This window comes from Xenopus laevis, chromosome 7S (genome assembly GCF_017654675.1).
Source record: "Xenopus laevis strain J_2021 chromosome 7S, Xenopus_laevis_v10.1, whole genome shotgun sequence".
Classification (NCBI taxonomy): domain Eukaryota; kingdom Metazoa; phylum Chordata; class Amphibia; order Anura; family Pipidae; genus Xenopus; species Xenopus laevis.
Window position 1 is genome coordinate 101,419,921 of NC_054384.1, and position 20,465 is coordinate 101,440,385.

The 20,465-nt window shown below is 38.9% G+C and overlaps 1 protein-coding gene across 1 annotated transcript; it reads left to right on the forward strand.

Annotated features, from left to right (window-relative positions):
• Positions 1 to 433: 433 nt before the first annotated feature.
• kdelr1.S (KDEL endoplasmic reticulum protein retention receptor 1 S homeolog) lies at positions 434 to 19,736 on the forward strand. The gene is given in 5 exon segments (NM_001089931.1): positions 434 to 647; positions 7,951 to 8,051; positions 12,381 to 12,539; positions 14,962 to 15,214; positions 19,257 to 19,736. Coding segments are annotated over 5 exon segments (639 nt in total). The 5' UTR covers positions 434 to 556; the 3' UTR covers positions 19,292 to 19,736.
• Positions 19,737 to 20,465: the final 729 nt, after the last annotated feature.

Consider the following 20,465-nt stretch of genomic DNA (forward strand, 5'->3'; position numbering starts at 1 on the left):
AAACCTGGCAACTCTATTCAGATGAAGGCAAATAAAAAAAACTATAAGGTAATAAGACCAACTGAAACGTTGCTTTGAATTAGCCATTCTATAACACACAAAGTTAAAGCAACGATGAAGCCCCCTCCAACAACAACCCCTGCACATTTAAAGGTAAATGGCCGCTTTTGCTCTCCCCTAAACCGAGTCACACTATTCGGCCGCTCCGCTATAAGAAAATCACTGCCCGCCACGATTATCCTTCCACCCCAACCTGCTGCCGGACTACATCTCCCAGCGTCATGTTACATATATTACCAGTTCGGGGCATGCTGGGAAATGTAGTGCAGCGATCGGCAGCACGGACAGCGCCTGCGCGGCAGAGAATGAGAAGTGAGTTCCAGATTCCAGTAGGGGGAGCTATAGCTGCCGGCACGGTGCTTCCCTTCTCCCAGCCAAGGGCCTAGCGCTGAACTAATTCCCGCTCCCGATACCGGCAACTTTATATCATACTCTGTAGTTTGAGCACTGAGCAAGGACCCCCGATAGCAGCCCATCAGCGCGCCTGTCTGTCAGGATGAATATCTTTAGGTTCCTCGGGGATATTTCCCATCTCTCTGCCATTTTCATCCTCCTGCTGAAGATCTGGAAATCCAGGTCCTGTGCTGGTAAGAAACTCCATATAAACCTTCTCCTCTTCATAATAATACTGATAATGATTGTCTAGTCAGTGTATAAAGGCGACCTTTGTCTTTGAACTACAACTCCCAGCGTGCCTCAGTCAGCAGAGCAGTTGGAGGGGCTGATGGGAGGTGTAGTTTTGCAGCAGTGCCACATCTCGGCTCCGCATTGGTGCTGATGGGGTGGGGGGTGTGGTTTGGTAGTTTTCTGTGTGTACACAAGAGAGCCCTCCAGATGTGGTTGGACTGGTGGGATTCTGGGGGTTGTAGTTTAACAGCAGCCACTGGAGTGTCCCAGTCAGATAGGAATGTGAGGAGATTGGGGCCCCAGGCTTGTCACAGTAACTGAGGGCCCTTATTGGGCGGGGGAGAATGGGAAGTGCAGAGTTCTCTGGTGACGTGGAAGCTGAAGGTGCAGGCAGCCAAGCATTCCATTCCATTATACACTTATTATTCTGCTCAAGTGTTCTGACGTTGGAGCATTCTGGGAGGTGTAGTTCAGCCACAGCTGTGGCACTGATAAGACTCTATGAGGAGAGAAAGGCTGTGCTGAGAATCCTGGGGCTGCACTGTGCGGCTGGGGGCTTTCTGACTTTTCTTGGGGGAGGGGGGATTTCTAATGGCTACAGGCATGTAATGTACCCCCGACCGTAAAATATAAGGATAATTGTCAGCATGGCGGTCAGTGGGCGTATAAAGGTACAAGTCTGCAGGCTTTTCTACAGCTCACACAACTCCAAGACCACTTCTAATCTCTGCTAAGGGCAAAGACACACGTGGAGATTTGGCGACAAACCGACCCTTCTTCGAGCGACTAATCTCCCCAAACTGCCTTCCTCTAGAATCTAAATCGCCGGGCGATGGCACTCGGAGCGCTTCGTTTTCTGAAGTCACCCCGAAGGTTCCTCGTGAGGTGACTTCGGAAAACGAAGCGCTCAGAGTGCCACCCCACCGGCGATTTACAGTACATTCTAGCCAGCGGGAAGGCAGTCCGGGGAAATAAGTCGTCGGCAGAAGAGTCGATTTATCGCTGGGCGACTAAATCTCCCCGAATCTCCACGTGTCTCTAACCTTCACTCACATGACACAAATGGCAGCACTGGGAAACAATAATAAGCAGTGATATCACTGAGCACTGTATATAGTGGATACTGTACCCCCTAATGTAATTTATATAGTGGATACTGTACCCCCTAATGTAATTTATAAAGATATTATGTCGCTGACACGCAGGCCGAGTGCTTGTATACAGGTCACATAACTCCGAGATGACTTCTAATATCTTTATAGATTTCAGTAGGGGGTACATTGTGCATTATAATCTACATTTTGTGTGAAAAGTCAGGAGGGGGGGGTGGGTGTCCAATTCTGGTTGCCAGCGTCCAAATCGGGCACGCCGGTGTCCAATTCGGGCGTGCCAGCGTTCAATTTGAATGCATCAAATTCAGACGCGCAGTGTCAAATTCGGACGCACAGCGTCAAATTCAAAGTCATTTATAAGGATATAATTTACAGTCTGGTACCATAAGGAAATGACCAGATTGTAGATTATATATAGTCAATAAAGTACCCCCTCATGTAAAATATAAGGATATTATAAGTTACCGAGGAGTTTCCTGACCATATAAAAACACGAGGCCGATGTCACTTCCGGTTTACAATGACCGCACTCCTTTCCGTGAGGCTAAAAGATCGGGATGGGCGGCAGTTTAGGTTTCAACTTCTTTGTTGACCCGTGTGTCACTAATACACAGCCAACACAGCGTGTGAAAAGATGAGATTTGCCTGCCTGGTCATCAAACTGTCGGATATCCATAGTGAGTAGATTGCTCGGCTGCCATATTGGGAATCATTTAGAACTTGGTTTTGTACACTTTTATCACTACTTGGGTGGCCAGCATCAGTCTTGCCCTTAAAGGAAAGGTCTTTTAACTTGGGGTTGCCTAATTTTTGGCACCCCCAAGTAGGGATGGACCGAATCCTCTAATTTGGATTCGGCCGAATCCTTCGCGATAGATTTGCCCCGAAAACCAAACCGAATCCGATTCCTAATTTGCATATGATAATTAGGGGTGGGAAGGGGAAAACATTTTTTACTTCCTTGTTTTGTGTCAAAAAGTCACGTGATTTCCTTCCTGCCCCTAATTTCCATATGGAAATTAGGATTTGGATTCAGTTCGGCCGGGCCGAATCCTGTTGAAATCGGCCAAATTCTAAACCGAATCCTGGAAGTGATTATATATACTTACATGAGACCCCTGGCCGGTGCTCCTATCAGGAGAAGTCTGCACTGGCCCGGGATTATTCTGCACCACGGAGCGATCCCCTTCCGGCTTCTGTCTTCAAATTTCCCACGGCAGACGCATGCGCAGTAGAAAGAAAGCTCAGCTTTTCGCTCTACTGCGTATGCGCACCTGTAAGAAGAAAAAAGAAGACAGAAGAGGATCGCTCCATGGTGCTCGCAGGGAGAACCCCGGACCAGTGCAGTTTTCTCCTGATAGGAGCACCGACCTGGGGTGTCAGGTAAGTAGATATAATCACTTGCCTAACTGTTGGCTCCCCCAAGTATAAAATACCTTTCCTTCTCCTTTAAATCATAAATTGTCTGATTGCAGCTGCATTGAAGATCATTACAAATGGTTTATAAAAAAACTAAAAGTAAACTTTTTACCAAAATATACGTTTTGAAAATCAATTTCTACCCTTTCCTCCTGTTTGTCAGCAGCAAAGCCAGGTCAGTGGTTTCTAAACCTTTAAAATCTAATTAGTTGATACATTGCTCAGCAGTCACTTGTCACTGAGAAACAATTGGATACATTTCTTTCTGTTACTTCCCTGATGCTGCGGATAAATGTATCGAGCTATTCCTGTGTCTAAAGGTGGCCATACACATAGAGATCTGCTCGTTTCGCCAAACAATTGGATCTCTCCCCGATATGCCCACATTGAGGTTGGATTGGATCATAATGCAGCCAATACGGGTGGTCGGGTCCCGGCACCGCATCAACGAACAGTTGCGGCCGCGATCCGACTACATTTTTACCCCTGCCCGACTTACGGGCAGATATCGAACGGGGAATCCCGTCGGAGGGCCCCACACACGGGCCAATAAGCTGCTGACTCTGTTTGTCGGCAGCTTATATCAGCATGTGTATGGCCAGCCATATATCTCATATACCATATATCTCAGTTCATTTAGTGCATGCACTGACTATCAAAAAAGTGATTATAGGACCAGTACTCCCTATAAATTGAGTATACAGGTATGGGACCGGTTACCCAGAATACTCAGGACCTACGGCTTTTGGATCTTTTTGGATTTGGATCTTCATACCTTAAAGGGGTGGTTCACCTTTAGGTTAACTTTTAGTACGTTATAGAATGGCCTCTCCTATTCATATTCCAGTCTCTTATTCAAATCACTGCATGGTTGCTAAGGTAATTTGGACCATAGCAACCAGATGGCTGAAATTGCAAACTGGAGAGCTGCTAAATAACTCAAAAACCAAAATAATAACATATGAAAACCAACCATGTCTAAGGCCGGTAAGAGTAATCTTTACATTTAGCCGAGGTTGCAGGACAGGTGAAGTAGGGAGTATATCATAGGAATAGCATATGTCCTGGCAGGTCTCACAGTATTACAGCTATTGGTTTAGATGCAGTTAAACTTTATTTTATAATCCTTTCTCCTTCTCCTTGTCTTCTCTGATTTTTTTTGTTGCCATTTTTACGACCCTCAGCCCAGCACTCGTATAATCTGAAACTTTCCAATTTCACTATTATCCCATGGCCACAACATTAATCTTTTCCTAGATACAAATGAAAAGACCAATTACTTTTCAGATAATTGCCTCCATTTATAACGAAGTAGATTAATGATATGCTTAAATGTCCCCTTTAATTACAGAATGGGGAAATAAATAGCTTAGATATTAAGGCAAGGTGCATGAGAGATACAGGCTCCTCGATTTGTATGTGCACGGATGCATCACGGGGCTGGTCAAACAGTAACTGATTTAAAGTAACGGCAAAGGAGCGGCCATAGTTTCTTCTCCGAAATCGTTTTGCTCTTGAACTTTTAGTATAATGCAGAGAGTGACATTCTGAGACAATTTGCAATCGCTTTTCATTTTTTATTATTTGTGTTTCTGAGTTATTTAGCTTTTTATTCAGCAACTCTCCAGTTTGCAAAATTCAGATTTAAATTCCCCTAGCAACCACAATGATTTGAATAAGAAACAGATGTTTGAATAGGAGAGGCATGAACAGAAAGATGAGTAATACAAAGCAATACAAAGAATTTGAATTTTCTCTTTTTTTTTGTCAAAACTCACAAATTCAAATTTGAGATTTATCACACCTCAACCCTGGAAACAATTCTAATTAGATTATTCTCGATTAAAAATGTCTCTAATTCAATTAACCTGCTGAGTTCATGTACAAGTCAATGGCAGAGGTCCCTTGAACTATTTGAAGATAATAATAATAGTGATGAGCCAATTTTTTGGCAAGTTCTGCTTCAAAAATGACGCCCCATAGACTCTAAAAAAAAATGTTGCTCGTCAAAAAAAGTCGAAACTCGATTCAAATTCAATTGAGTTTTTTGGCGGGACTGTTCAATCGAATTTTAGACGTTACATTTTTTTTTTTATTAATATACCATTCGAATTGTGAATAAAATCAAATTAATTTTGAAAAATCCCATTACTTTAAAATTCTTAATTGTGTAGCCTTACAGAGCATTTGTTTTAAGATGAGGTCAGTGACCCCCATTTGAAAGCTAGAAAGTCAGAAGAAGAAGAAGGCAAATAATTAAATAAAAAAAGTATTAAAAATAAATAAATAACGCAGTTGCTTAAAAGTGAACCACTCCTTTAAATTTAGAGATTAGGGGCAAGTGTTCTCATTTGCATATTGTGTTACAGGAGGAGAATGGTGATTAATTTTGCAGGTTGGTGTGGGATCAGAATGAGAAGCTGAGTGAGTGCAAGCTCCATGCTTCTCTCCAAAGGAGGAACAGCACCCTTGGCTCGCTAGATGAATAACCCTGCATGTGCTGAAGAGCAGTATAATAACCTTGCAGTACGTAGCATATGATACAATGGATTGGCAGTATTCTAGTAGTACTGCAGCCCTCATTTGCGGACCGTTTGTGAGAGCTACTATTTGCCATTATTCATAGATGGAAGGATAAAAAAAAGTCTGACCAAACTAGAATCCACGATTTGACCTTATTTATTATTAAAAAAAGCTATAATCGGTTCGGGTAAAAACTCAATAAAAGAATTGCATGAGTCTTTTTTTTGGCATCGCTCGTTTTTTTCTGGGTTTTCCCCCTGAAAAGCCAGCATTTTTCAAATTAGCAGATTTTTGGGCTAATTCCAGCGCAGACCACAGAAACTTCAAAATAGGATAGGGACCTCTCGCATTGACTTATATACAACCACGGCAAGTTTGAGATGCTGGATTTTTGGATTCAGGCTTTTTGCTGCATCGGACTTTAATAAATCTCAAAAAAGTCAAGACTGGAGTTTAGTAAATAACCCTCTTAATAGTTAGATAAAGAGTAAATAAAAATGAAGGAGCTCTTCCTATAGACCAGTGCCGTGTAAAATATAAGGATATTATAAGTTACCGAGGAGTTTTATGACCATATAATAACACAAGGCTGAAGGTCATAGAACTCTGAGGTAACTTCTAATATCCTCATATTTTGCAACTGGGGGTACTTTATTTATTATAATACACAAGTTTCAGTAAATCATGTGACAGAAATGACATCAGAACTCACCGTTTATAACTGATGACATCTGAACTCACCGTTTATAAGGATATAATTTACAAGATATTCATAGCTTTTGTGTATTATATTCCGAATGGGACCAGGTTTGGGTTTAGGGTGGAGCTAAAAGAAAAGGGTCCCATGTCGCAAAACTGTTGTTAAATAGTAGTTTGTATCTCATGCTAAAGTGCTAAGGTCTCCTTATTGTTACTTTGATGAAGGTAAAAAACGATTGTATAAAAAAAAATGTAGCTTCAAGAATGAGAATGTAGTATTTGGCTTGACTTGCTGTTTATTTCTAATTTGTCCATCTGAAATTCTATTCTAATATAAAAATCTAGTTTTTTGAAGAATAAATTTGTTGTCACCGAATTGTATTTGCATTCAGCACTGCTTTGTTCACCGCTTTGGTACGTGTTGTCCGAACAGAGTCCTACCGGTTGTGTTCAACGGAGCCTAAAGGTGGCCATAGATGTTAAAATGGTGATCTTGCCTGGAAAAGATGTTTCCAAGAAAGATTGTTCATTTCAATACACACATGTAGAGCTGTAACGTCAGATATACAGAGAGAAACAATAGAATTCTACCTGTATCTAACGATTCTGCACTAACAATGGCCGATGTTTGGGTGCCTTCAATGGCGCCCGATGAAAATTTTCTGGCCAGCCCGATCAACGGGCCGACAGATATCCAAGTCTTCTAACAATATAGGTCGACTCATCTCCCACCATACATGGACCGATATTTACGAGAATTTGTTTTCTACGATATTGCCGGTGTGTCTATGCCCACCTTTAGGCTTTTGGCTTATTATGAGGCAGATGTATTAAAAAAAGAAATAAAAAAAAACCCTAATAAAGGGCAAGTAACTTTTTCTTTGCCAGCAGAAAATATCAGATTGGGCTAAAACACTTTGCACATGGGATAGATTTTGGCCGGAAATTGCACACACATGTCACACGTACGCACGTATATAAACCTACATACACACGTGTCTGCCCTTTTGCCACCTCTGTTTTTCCAAAATTCTTAGTGTGCCATAGGGCTTGGTGGATGGTCCCATGCCGTGTTTTACACTTGTTCTATAACTCTACATGTACAGGTATTCCATTATCTGGAAACCCATTATTCAGAAAGCTCAGAATTATGGAAAGTTAATCTCCCACAGACTCCATTTTATATAAATAATCCAAATTTTTAGAAATAATTTCCTTTTTCTCTGTAATAATAAAACAGTAGCTTGTACTTGATCCCAACTAAGATATAATTAATCCTTATTGGAAGCAAAACCAGCCTATTGGGTTTATTTAATGTTTCATGCTTTTCTAGTAGACGTAAGGTATGAAGATCCAAATTACGGAAAGATCAGATATTCGTAAAACCCCAGGTCTCGAGTATTCTGGATATCAGGGCCCATACCTGTATCAGAAGGGAGAGACTTTTTTTTAAAATAATACAGAAACATGATACAAGAAATGGTTAACCCTTGCTGTTCCTTTCTTCCAGGTATATCTGGGAAAAGTCAGCTGCTCTTTGCCATTGTTTTCACGGCACGATATCTCGATCTGTTCACAAACTATATCTCCTTCTACAATACATCCATGAAGGTAATGTTGTGACTTCTGCACTATTGCGTATTAAATAAATATATTTGTGTCGTTTTGGCTGTCGTTGTAACATTTACATCAGTCAAAACTAATTTACCCGTGTTGAAAATTGTATTTTGCTTTGCTTCTTATTAACTACTAGCTGCAATAAGTTTAGTACGAACCAGTTGAAAATGACATGGACCTTTGCACTTGGAAGCAGACTTTTCGAAAATATAAGTTTCAAGCTTTTTTTTGAATTGCCTACTCAAAAATCTCAAATTTTAAAAACAAATTTGCAGAAAGCCATGAAAAGAAAACTTTAACACAGTGAAATCACATTCTATCCATCCTTTTCAATGCCAAATTTCTAATTAATCAAAAACTCAAATTGAAAAATTGCTTAAATTTTGCTAATACAACTGCCGTTAACATGTATACGAACTCAGGCTTTCAGATGCCAAATTGTTTTATATTTTGTTGCCCATAAAGCCTCGAAAATGCAAGTTTCAGAAATGTAATTCACAATTTTTACCGGCAAAAAGAAAGAAATTGCCATAAAACCTTGAATTTGAGTGTTGATGAATTTAAAAATTGCTTGAATTTTGCTAATACAATTGTCGTTAACATGTACAAGAACTCACAGGCTTTTAGATGCCTAATTGTTATATATTTTTTTGCCCATAAAGCCTTGAAAATTCATGTTTCAGAAATTGAATTCACAATTTTTACCGGCAAAAAGAAAGAAATTGCCATAAAACCTTGAATTTGAGTGTTGATGAATTTTAAAATTGCTTGAATTTTGCTAATACAATTGTCGTTAACATGTACAAGAACTCACAGGCTTTTAGATGCCAAATTGTTATATATTTTTTTGCCCATAAAGCCTTGAAAATTCATGTTTCAGAAATTGAATTCACAATTTTTACCAGCAAAAAGAAAGAAATTGCCATAAAACCTTGAATTTGAGTGTTGATGAATTTAAAAATTGCTTGAATTTTGCTAATACAATTGTCGTTAACATGTACAAGAACTCACAGGCTTTTAGATGCCAAATTGTTATATATTTTTTTGCCCATAAAGCCTCGAAAATTCATGTTTCAGAAATTGAATTCACAATTTTTACTGGCAAAAAGAAAGAAATTGCCATAAAACCTTGAATGTGAATGTTGATGAATTTAAAAATTGCTTGAATTTTGCGAATACCACTGCCGTTAACATGTACATGAACTCACAAGCTTTTAGATGCCATATTGTTTTATATTTTTTTGCCCATAAAGCCTCGAAAATTCAAGTTTCAGAAATCGAATTCACAATTTTTACCGGCAAAAAGAAAGAAATTGCCATAAAACATTGAATTTGAATGTTGATAACCCCCTTAGAGTTGAGAAAGTTTCATAGCTGTTGCCTAGGTTGTCAATTAACCTTTAGTATGACGTAGAGAGATATTTTGAGAAAATTTGGAAGTGCAATTTGCAATATAATTGTAGCCTCACAGATCCCAGTTTTTTGGCTTCCAGGTTCATTTGAAAGCTGGAAAGAGTCAGAAAAATAAGGGAAACAATTTTAATTTAAACATTAAAAAATAAATAATTGAAAATCTAATGAAAGTTTTCTAAGGAGCAGATTTGTTAAGGTTCAAATGGTAAATTCAAATTTTCACAAATTCGAATTTAAAAGCACTAACTCGAATATAAATTCATATATGAGATTTATCAAAACTCGACCATAGAAACCGTTCTAATTGAATATTTGTCACCTAAAACCTGCTGAGTTCATGTACAAGTCAATGGCAGAGGTCGTTGAACCATCTGAATATGTTAATTGCCTTCCCGACATTCGAGTTTCTTTTCGGAGGAAAACTCAATTCAAATTTGATTAGAATTTTCGGGTCGGGACTATTCAATTGAATGTTAGACGTTCAAGTTTTTTTGTTTTTTTTTTATAAATAACCTACCATTCGAGTTGTCAGTACATTAAAGTTTATTAGAATAAAAAAAATTCACATAAATTCGACCTTTGATAAATAACCCCCTTAGTGGTCATTTTAAAACAACCTAGAAGTCAACTTAAACATGAAATACCCTGAACTCTATGGTTAAGGCATTTCGTTCATTGTTGTTATGCTTAAAAAATGATCTGTGATTTTTATTTTTAAACAGTTCTTTTATGAGAACGAGAGAATAACTAATTAAGACTTTAGTGTATGTTTCAAGTTCCAGCGATTTTTGGCATAATTGTACACTTGCTGTAGAATTTGCCATGACAGCTTAATTATAGCAATTTTAAATGCAAATTAAAAAATAATGAGAAAACGAGAGAGTTGTGTCTTGCAAATAATTCCAAAACTCTAAATAAGAACTGGGAGACCATTTGAGAACACAGTGTCATAATTCATTGCTTTTTTTACAGTTGCTTGGTTTAAAAAAAAACAAAAGTTTAACAATAATTGTATTTGCATTTAGTTCAAAAAAGACTTTAAACAATAGAACATCAAAGTGTAAATCCTATCCACCATGTTATGTTCAGAATAGGTGCACTAATTAAAGAAAACAAATTGTAGACAAACCTTTAGTAAACTGTAATTCCAGCAGTCGTTTAAAATGCAAAATAATTCTCCACTGAGGTTCTGTTTAAAATGGCTCCATATTCTTTGTTCCTGCAATTGGAATTGGAAGCAATAAACATATTTTCCCAGCACTGAACAACTGTGTCCTTGTGTGCTTATAGTGTAATACAGTATAATAGAGCAAAAATGGCATTATAATCTCTGTAGGTAAAATAACAACAAGATGCCTGACATATTTCTGCTAATCCGCATTCTCACTGGTGATTTCTAATGACATTTTTGGCCAGTACATTGCCTGTGTAATTAAGGGGCAGATCTATCTTAAGTGAAAATTCAAATAAAAAAAAAAATCGAATTTCGAGCTATTTTTTGTGTACTTCGACTAGGCAATAGTCCAAATTTGATTCTAATTTGAAAAAAATTAGAATATTGTGATTTATCATGTACTGTCTCTTTAAAAATTCGACTTTGACCATTCACTAGCTAAAACCTGCCGAATCGCTGTTTTAGCCTATGGGGGACCTCCTAGGACCTAGTCCACCTATCAATTGGTGGACTTTTTTTTTAGTTTTTTTTTTATTTGAAATTTGTCCCTTGATAAATCTGCCCCTAAGTGTAATTGCGTTTAAAGGAAAAATAGGGGGCATTGCAGGGCAGCCTTCAATTTGGCTTTATAACCCCCTTTATGAAGCTAGTTATAATAAAGAAGTAGCAGCCTTTTAGTTTGGGACAATGCAGTGGGCTTTAATCAGCCAATGAATGACGAGTGCTGGATTAACCGCAATATGGAAGAAGGGCAGCATGCATGCAAGCTCCTGTAATGTCATTCTCTAGCTAATACTTGTTGTGTGGTTCCTTTGCTTAAAGGGGAAGGAAAGGCTAAAACTAAATAAGCTTTATCAGAAAGGTAAATCTATAAATACACCAGTAAAGCCTCAAAGTAATGCTGCTCTGAGTCCTCTGTTAAAACACAGCTTTTCTTTCCTTCTATTGTGTACTCATGGGCTTCTGTATCAGACTTCCTGTTTTCAACATAAACCTCCAGGGCTGGGTCTTGAGCATGCTCAGTTTGTTCTCTCTCTCTACTCCTCCCTTTTCCCCCTACTGTAATCTGAGCCCAGAGCAATGAGACACTCAGGCAGGAAGTGATGTCACACCAAGCTAATATGGCAGCTGCTATCCTAAACAAACAGTTTCTCGAGCTGTTTAATGAATAAATATAGCATTCTATCTTGCCCTCTTGTGGTTAATCTATTGGTAATAAACTGCCTCTGTAGCTTTCCTTCTCCTTTAAGGGTCAGGGCACACGCTCAGATTAGGGGAGATTAGTTGCCAGCCGACAAATCTCTTCTTCATGGAGACTAATCTACCCCGAGCTGCCTCCACTGCCTTCCCGCCAGCTAAAATCTCAATTGCCGGCAGGATGGCACTTGGAGCGCTTAGTTTTCCGAAGTTTTGTCGTGAGGCAACTTTGGAAAAGGAAGTTCTCCGAGTGCCATCCTGCCGACGATTTACATTCTAGCCGGCGGGTGGCAGTTTTGGGAGATTAGTCGCCCCACAGAAGAGGAGATTTGTCGCCGGGCGACTAATCTCCTCGAATCTGACCCTTAAACACAATTGAACATATTTATTTACAGATGCTAATGAAACAGTGTTCGAAATTTGCTCAGGTGGTCTAGATTTTAATTCAGCCTTAAACATGGGAATTCAGTTGAATGCAAAGAAATTCTCTGGGGAAATGTTGCTTCCTTGTTTCAATATTACAATTTGTGTCTTTTCAGGTTGTGTATGTTGCCAGTTCCTATGCCACAGTATGGATGATATACAGCAAATTCAAAGCTACTTACGACGGGAACCATGATACTTTCCGCGTGGAGTTCCTCATTGTCCCAACGGCAATTTTGGCATTTCTTGTAAACCATGATTTCACTCCGCTAGAGGTAAAGAGTTGGAAGTGACGTTGTTCTGTTGATTGCTGCAAAGAAACCTTGATTTGATACAATGTTTTTTCTGATTACGTTTTTGATGATTCCAGTTGACCATAAAGGGAAGTGACTTTAGACAAGTCCACAGCTTTTTTGTTTTGGGTGAATTGTAAAGGCTACTATTCTATGACAGATGTCCAGGCCTGACATAAGCAATTTGCCTTATTTTCTTAAAGGGGAACTATCATGAACATTTAATATTAGCTTCAGCATACTGAAATAGGAAACTTTCTAAATACAATCAATTAAATATTCTGCATAATTTCTAAAATAATCAAGTTTATCTTCACTATTCCTCTCTCAGCATCTGTTTCTCTTCATTCTGTCTTCATGCAGGATTTGGCTGTCAGATATTCATTGACAGATCCAATATATCTTATGGAGGGGGGACTCATTTTGCCTAGAAGTTGTATTAGAGCTCACTCAAATAACTGATTCCAATACAAACTAACAAAATAACTGCCTTTTGCACAAATTCTGCATATAGAGAGACATGATGTCTGGTGATTTTAATAGAGTGAGCTCTAATACATTGAATATACTACCCTGTATATTCAAAAGTAGGCATTATGTTCAACTACAATATACTGAAAGTGTTTTTAGTTGAACTAATACTAAAGAGTAAGGAAATGTTAGTATAGGTTGAGGACACCTAAAAGGACACATAACTTCATTATGGATATTAAAGGGATACTGTCATGGGGAAAAAATGTTTTTTTTCAAAACACATCAGTTAATAGTGCTGCTCCAGCAGAATTCTGCACTGAAATCCATTTCTCAAAAGAGCAAACAGATTTTTTAATATTTAATTTTGAAATCTGAAATGAGGCTAGACATATGTCATATGTCAGTTTCCCAGCTGCCCCAGTCATGTGACTTGTGCTCTGATAAACTTCAGTCTCTCTTTACTGCTGTACTGCAAGTTGGAATAATATCTTCCCTTCCCCCCAGCAGCCTAACAACAGAACAATGGGAAGGTAACCAGATAACAGCTCCCTGACACAAGATAACAACTGCCTGGTAGATCTAAGAACAGCACTCAATAGTAAAATCCAGGTCCTACTGAGACACATTCAGTTTCATTGAGTAGGAGAAACAACAGCCTGCCAGAAAGCAGTTCCATCCTAAAGTGCTGACTCTTTCTGAAATCACATGACCAGGCAAAATGACCTGAGATGCACCTACACACCAATATTACAACTTGAAAAAAATACACTTGCTGGTTCAGGAATTTAATTTTATATTGTAGAGTGAATTATTTGCAGTGCATTTAGAAATAAAAAATCATGACAGAATCCCTTTAATTTCTTTCCTTATGATTTCAAATATTTGCCTTAGATAACCTTGACCAAATTAATTCCATCAAAACCCCAAGGTGTGGCTCAAGAAGGTCTCTCTGTCTCTCTCTGTCTCTGTAATTCATTGATGGGAGGTCAACTTATTATTAGGGATGCACCGAATCCAGGATTCAGTTTGGGATTCAGACAGGATTTGGCCTTTTTCAGCAAGATTTGGATTCGGCCAAATCCTTCTGCCCGGCCAAACTAAATCCGAATTTGCATATGCAAATTAGGAACAGGGAGGGAAATCAAGTGACTTTTTGTCACAAAACAAGGAAGTAAAAAATGTTTTCCCCTTCCCACCCTAATTTGCATATGCAAATTAGGGTTCGGTTCGGTATTTGGACCGAATCCTTTGTGAAGGATTCAGGGGTTCGGCCGAATCCAAAATAGTGGATTCGGTGCATCCCTACTTATTATTACAATATTTACTATAGTGATTTATTCAAATTCTTTCTGTACAGATAACCATTTGGATTCCAGTACAGGTATGGGACCTATTATCCAGAATGCTCAAGACCTGGGGTTTTCCAGATAATGGATTTGGAACTTCATACCTTAAGTCTGCTAGAAATTCATGTAAACATTAAATAAACCCAATAGGCTGGTTTTGCTTCCAATAAGGATTAATTATATCTTAGTTTGATTACAATGGCGTCTATAAGAAATGGCCTTTCCGTAATTCGTAACTTTCTGGATAACGGGTTTCCAGATAACGGATCCCATATACCCATTTCACAAGGTTAATATTAAAATGTACAAGGTACAGTTTTAATATTACAGAGAAAAAGGGAATTCGTTTTAAAAATTTTGATTATTTGGATAAAATGAAGTCTATGGGAGACAGCCTTTCCGTAATTTGGAGCATTCTGGAGAACGGGTTTCCAGATAATGGATCCCATGCCTGTATTTATAGAGAACTAGTCTAAAATGAGATTTCTCTTCGTAGCTATGACCAACTACCTTCCTCTAGCTCCCTAATGCATATTTACTTTGATTTTTTTTTGTAATGTATCTGTCTACTATTTCTCTTCCAGATCTTCTGGACCTTCTCTATCTACCTTGAGTCAGTAGCCATTCTGCCTCAACTCTTCATGGTCAGCAAGACTGGGGAAGCAGAGACCATTACAAGTCATTATCTCTTTGCTTTGGGAATTTACCGCACATTGTACCTCTTCAACTGGATCTGGCGTTACCAGTTTGAGGGATTCTTTGATCTCATTGCAATTGTTGCCGGGCTGGTACAGACTGTTCTGTACTGTGACTTCTTTTACCTGTATGTCACCAAAGGTATGTAATGAAGAGCTTTCACCAATATGCCATTGTTATGAACAGAGAAAGAATTGCTGAACCCGAATGCTAATTTGTATAATTAGCTTTGAGCAAAAATTCCATCAGCTAAATACGAAGTTGTCCTATTCAGTAGGTCTGTGATTTAAAGGTACATAACAAGGGGTTTGGACGTCGTTTCTGGATAATGGGTTTCAGGATAAGGGATCCCATATATCTATAGCACAAGGTTAAAGAGCACCAATCATAACTAAAATCTTTACTAAGTAAATACACTTTGTGAAAGTTCAAGAAATCTGATTTTTAAACCAGTTAGAATTATTTGTATAATGTAAATGATCAGCTCACTATTCCTTCTGAAAGATCTCCCCTATCTCCACTGCAGTTCTAGCTGAGGCAGCCATCTTGGATTTCACTGGCTCCTCCTACCTATATCTTCCCAGCCAACTGCAGCTCTGAAATCTCGCACATGCTCAGTTGAAATTCCTTGTTGCTTATCAACCCTTCTAAGCTATTTTCAAATCAGCCAAACCTGTGTGTTAGCTGCTGTACAGTAGTGCTGCCACCTGCTGGAAGTTAATGTGTGCCCTTCATTTGCATAATAACATCACCAGCAGGGGACAAGATAGGGAAATCTCCTGATACTTCTAGTGGAGTTTACTAAAACAAGGCATTCTGGGTAGAATACTCAAGGCAGTGCTACAATCTGAGCATGCTCCTGAAATTTGCATGTTATAGTCTCCGTAGTCTACATATGTAGTTTGATTAAATGTGTTTAGGTTGTACTGATCAGATTGTTAATATGTGTTTGATTTTGACTGTGATAGGTGCCCTTTAATGTTACAATGTACTAGGGATGCACCAAATACCCTATTTGGGATTCTTTGTGAAAGATTTGGCCGCATACCGAATCCTAATTTGCATATGCAAATTTGGTTTGGCCTGGCAGAAGGATTCGGCCGAATCCTGCTGAAAAAGGCTAAATCCTGGCCGAATCCTGAACCAAATCCTGGATTAGTTGTATCCTTACAATGCACTGGATATGCATGGCAGTATCATAATATTTATGTATAGAAATATCTTTGATGACTGACAGGAACCCGCTAGCAGAATAACACCCACACTAACTGGCTACTGTAGTTCCCGGAGCTGATAGTCCTTGTTATAGTGAGATCAGAGTGTATTCTTGTTAAACTTTAAGGCAGTGATCCCCAACCAGTGGCTCTCAAGTAACATGTTGCTCCCAGTGACCTCAAAGCAAGGGCTTATTTTTTAATTCTTGGCTTGGAGGCAAGTTTTGGTTGTATAAAAACCAGGTTTATGGCCAAACAGTCAATCATAGCCCTTGTTTGGCATACCTAGTGACCTTATTCATGCTTGTGTTGCTCCCCAACTCTTTTTACATTTGAATGTGCCTCACGGTAAAAAAGTTTGGGGACCCCTGCTTTAAGGTAACGTGGGGATCGTTTTTAAAATCAAAACTTAAAACAAAAATAGTCAGAATTAATATAGCTGAACAGTGTCTGATTGGCCTGGCGGGACACCGGGAAAAAATCCGGGGGCCCCCGCCGGCCAGACCCCCTCTCCCAATATTTAAATTTTGGGAAAAAACATTTTCGGCGATGCCCATCGCTGTTTGCGCATGCATGTCGGCGTTCATACATGCACACCGAGCGGCGCATTAGCACAGTCTCGCCGAGCTCAGCATATCGCAGTAGGGGGGCCCTAGACCAGCAGTCCCGGTGGGCCCCGGACCTCCCAGTCCGACCCTGTAGCTGAATATGTTAATATTTAGCTTTCCGACAGGAAAATAAGACAGTGATGAAGCTATACAGTGTTCAGGGTCTACTAGGGAACACGTGTCTGTGTGTGAACTAGTTACAATCAAAATACAAAGTAAGGAGAAAAAAAGACAAACTTTACACAACCGTCGCTGTCTTGTTTTGAGTGAGTGTTGTCATTTAAACTTGTAAGCAACATAAATGAATAAGCCGTGCTGAGTTGATTATATTTTATGTAAACTACAGCAGAGAGTCCGCTTGTCTCTTGTGTATTTGCATAGTCAATAAATTAGAGAGCTAATTATGTCTGTGCAGATTGTCTTTTGAGAGTGTTAATTTTACTGCCGTTAACAGTGTGCCGTATTATGCAGGACATCGCTTTCTAACAACGTGCAGTCTCAGTATGCAAGGAGTTTAAGACCCTTGTTCATCATTCGCATACAAGAAAGAGGATAGATGAAATGCACAGTAGAAACAAGAGAAATGAATAGTAAAATAGCAGGATGGTTTTTCATACACATAGATTGAAGGTATAACAAACAATGTGAGGCTGAGGACTGTAAAGTGATCAGCGCAGTCAGTCCGCTCCCCCTCAGTTATCACTTCCAAATCCAAGGACTTCTCCATACGGACAGAACTGAGTTCAATTAATAGATTTTAGTGAATTGTTATTGCTTGAACTACACAGGGCAAATAGTAACATTGAAACCACAAAGTTTTTGATGTTTTGGTTCTTGTGAAATAGTTAAAGGGGTTGTTCACCTTCAAACACTTTTTCCAGTTCAGTTGGTTTCAGATAGATCGTTAGAAATAAAGATTTTTTTTTTTCCAATCACTTTCTATTTGTGACCGTTTTTCTAATATTGAATGTAAAGTTTAATTTTTTCACCTTTTAAAGTCAATAAAACTGTTCTAAATTTATATGTTTAGTTGATACATTTGTTATGTTTGTCCCTGCTGAGCAGAATCCCTGAGTTTCATTAAAGGCAGTTGTTAGAATTGATACAATAGTTGCTAATATTCCAGAGATACTGCTGAGAAATGGATCAACTAAGGGGCCCATTTACGTAGTTCGAGGGAAGGAATAGAATAAAAAAAACTTCGAATTTTGAATGTTTTTTTTTGGCTACTTCGACCATCGAATTGGCTACTTCGACCTTCGACTACGACTTTGAATCGAACGATTCAAACTAAAAATCGTTCCACTATTCGACCATTCGATAGTCGAAGTACGGTCTCTTTAAAAAAAACTTCGATCCCCTAGTTCGCCACCTAAAACCTACCGAAGTCAATGTTAGCCTATGGGGAAGGTCAACAATTTTTAGGTCGAAGAAAAATTGTTTGATCGATGGCTTAAAATCCACTCAGCAGTCGAATATCGAGGGTTATTTAACCCTCGATATTTGACCATAAGTAAATTTGCCCGTTAATGTAGCAAATTGTAACAGTTCAGAGACAGGAACTTTAAAATAACAGTTCTGGGTAAAAATAAAAGCTAGGTAAATAGATAGGCTGTGCAAAATAAATAATGTTTCTAATATAGTTAGTTAGGCAAAAATGTAATGTATAAAGACTGGAGTGACTGGATGTCTAACATAATAGCCAGAGCACTACTTCCTGCTTTTCAGCTCTCTAACTCTGAGTTAGTCAGTGACTTGAAGGAGGGGCACATGGGACATAACTGTTCAGTTAGTTTGCAATTGATCCCCCGATTCAAAAGCTACAGTTATGAACCATGTGCCCCATCCCAAGTCACTGATTGGTTACTGCCTGGTAACCAAACAGTGGAAACCAAGAGAGCTGCAAGTGGAGTTTCGGTAAGTTATTTCTTAATAAAGACTTAGTGATTTTAAAGTTTAATATGTGTTGGTGTCTTTTTGGCGAATTTTTTTTAGAATTTTTTTTGCTGTTACTGGTCCTTTAATACAACATGTAGGCAGTTTGTACAGCCGTCCACTAGTGGAAATTGTTATACAGGTGTCGGGGGCATTTTAACTGTGTGTAACATATTTTTTATTGTAGTATTATCCTAAACATCTTTAAAACACATCTCTACTGCAGTATAACAAATATCAAAAGTAGGGGAAAAAAACCAATGTAATTACAATGTTCCTTTCTGATGCCCAGAAGAATAAAGCTATTACAAGTGCTGCGGAATATGTTGCCTAATGATACTGTTTTGCTCTTTGTATCGCACATGGTATAGTTTCATTTACATCAAATGTTACTTAGTAACTGTTGTGTTTTTGTTCTGATTTCAGTTCTAAAGGGGAAGAAGCTCAGTTTACCAGCATAAAACACCAGACGGCCTTCTTCCGTATTGCGAACTGTTTTGGACCCCACTGAAAGGAAACAAAGTAGGAAACGTGAAAGTTCCTTGAACCAGAAATGATACATGGCGAATAGGAGTTGCTTTTGCATTTCAACTATGCCCCTGAAATGATACTAAAAGAAAGACTTTCAGAGAATATATACTACAGCTAAGCTGACTTCTGACCCTTTTTTACAAAGACTGGTCTCCAAGTTGGCTATTTGTAGTTTGGGCCTTAGCAACAAAACAAAACAAAAAATTTTCCAAATCGGTATTTCTTGCTAGATTGTTTCTTATTATTCTTATCTTGCATCCCTGATTGTTTCCAGGAGATGTCTGATACCAAGAACACATTCATATTTCTGTAATCAACCTATTTTACAGATAAATCAGTTTTTTTAAATAACAATTAAAGATCTCCTAGACAGTTTGGTTGGGCCTGTTATTGATCTACTAATTGTTTCCTAGAAATTGATTATTTTTTTAGTATTTGCAGTTATTCCAAATGAGCTTGTTTGTTGTGAATTTTCTAGCAGAAGTGTTACTTTACTAAACGTCAGAATGCCGTGGGTTCTCGCATTGTTATTCCTATGCAGTCTCCTTTCTATTTGGTAAAAGATGCTGAATGAAGCAGCCTTATAATAAATGTACCAGATACCCTTAGCACTGCAGCTGACATTCACAGCAAATCATTTCTTCACTAAGCAGGGGTCGGACCGTATTTTAAGGTGGGTATACAAGCTAGAGTCGTGCAGTGGGTCGGGTACCTGTGGGTTACCCGCAAAAGCCTACGATACCCTGCGGTTTGCAGGTAGAAGTTTTGGGAGCGGGTATAGACGTGGGTCGGTGGTTCTCCAGGTTTGCGGCTTGCGGGTCTTCTCAATACTGAGTTTTACTCCTTTTCTTTCTGATCACTCCTACTTCCAATGATGTAATTTCTGGTTTATGACAGCACTTCCTGTTTTACTCCTTTTTTTTCTGATCACGCCAACTTCTAATGATGTCACTTCCGGTTTACAAGGACAGCATTTCCTGTTTCTTGGTGGTCAGCGGATCGGGTTGCGGGTAAGGTACTTGTGGGTCCAAGCGGGTAAGTATGCGGGTCATGGGTCGGGTTTAACAAATTGGTTCTGCTCAGGACTCTAATACAATCCTCGAT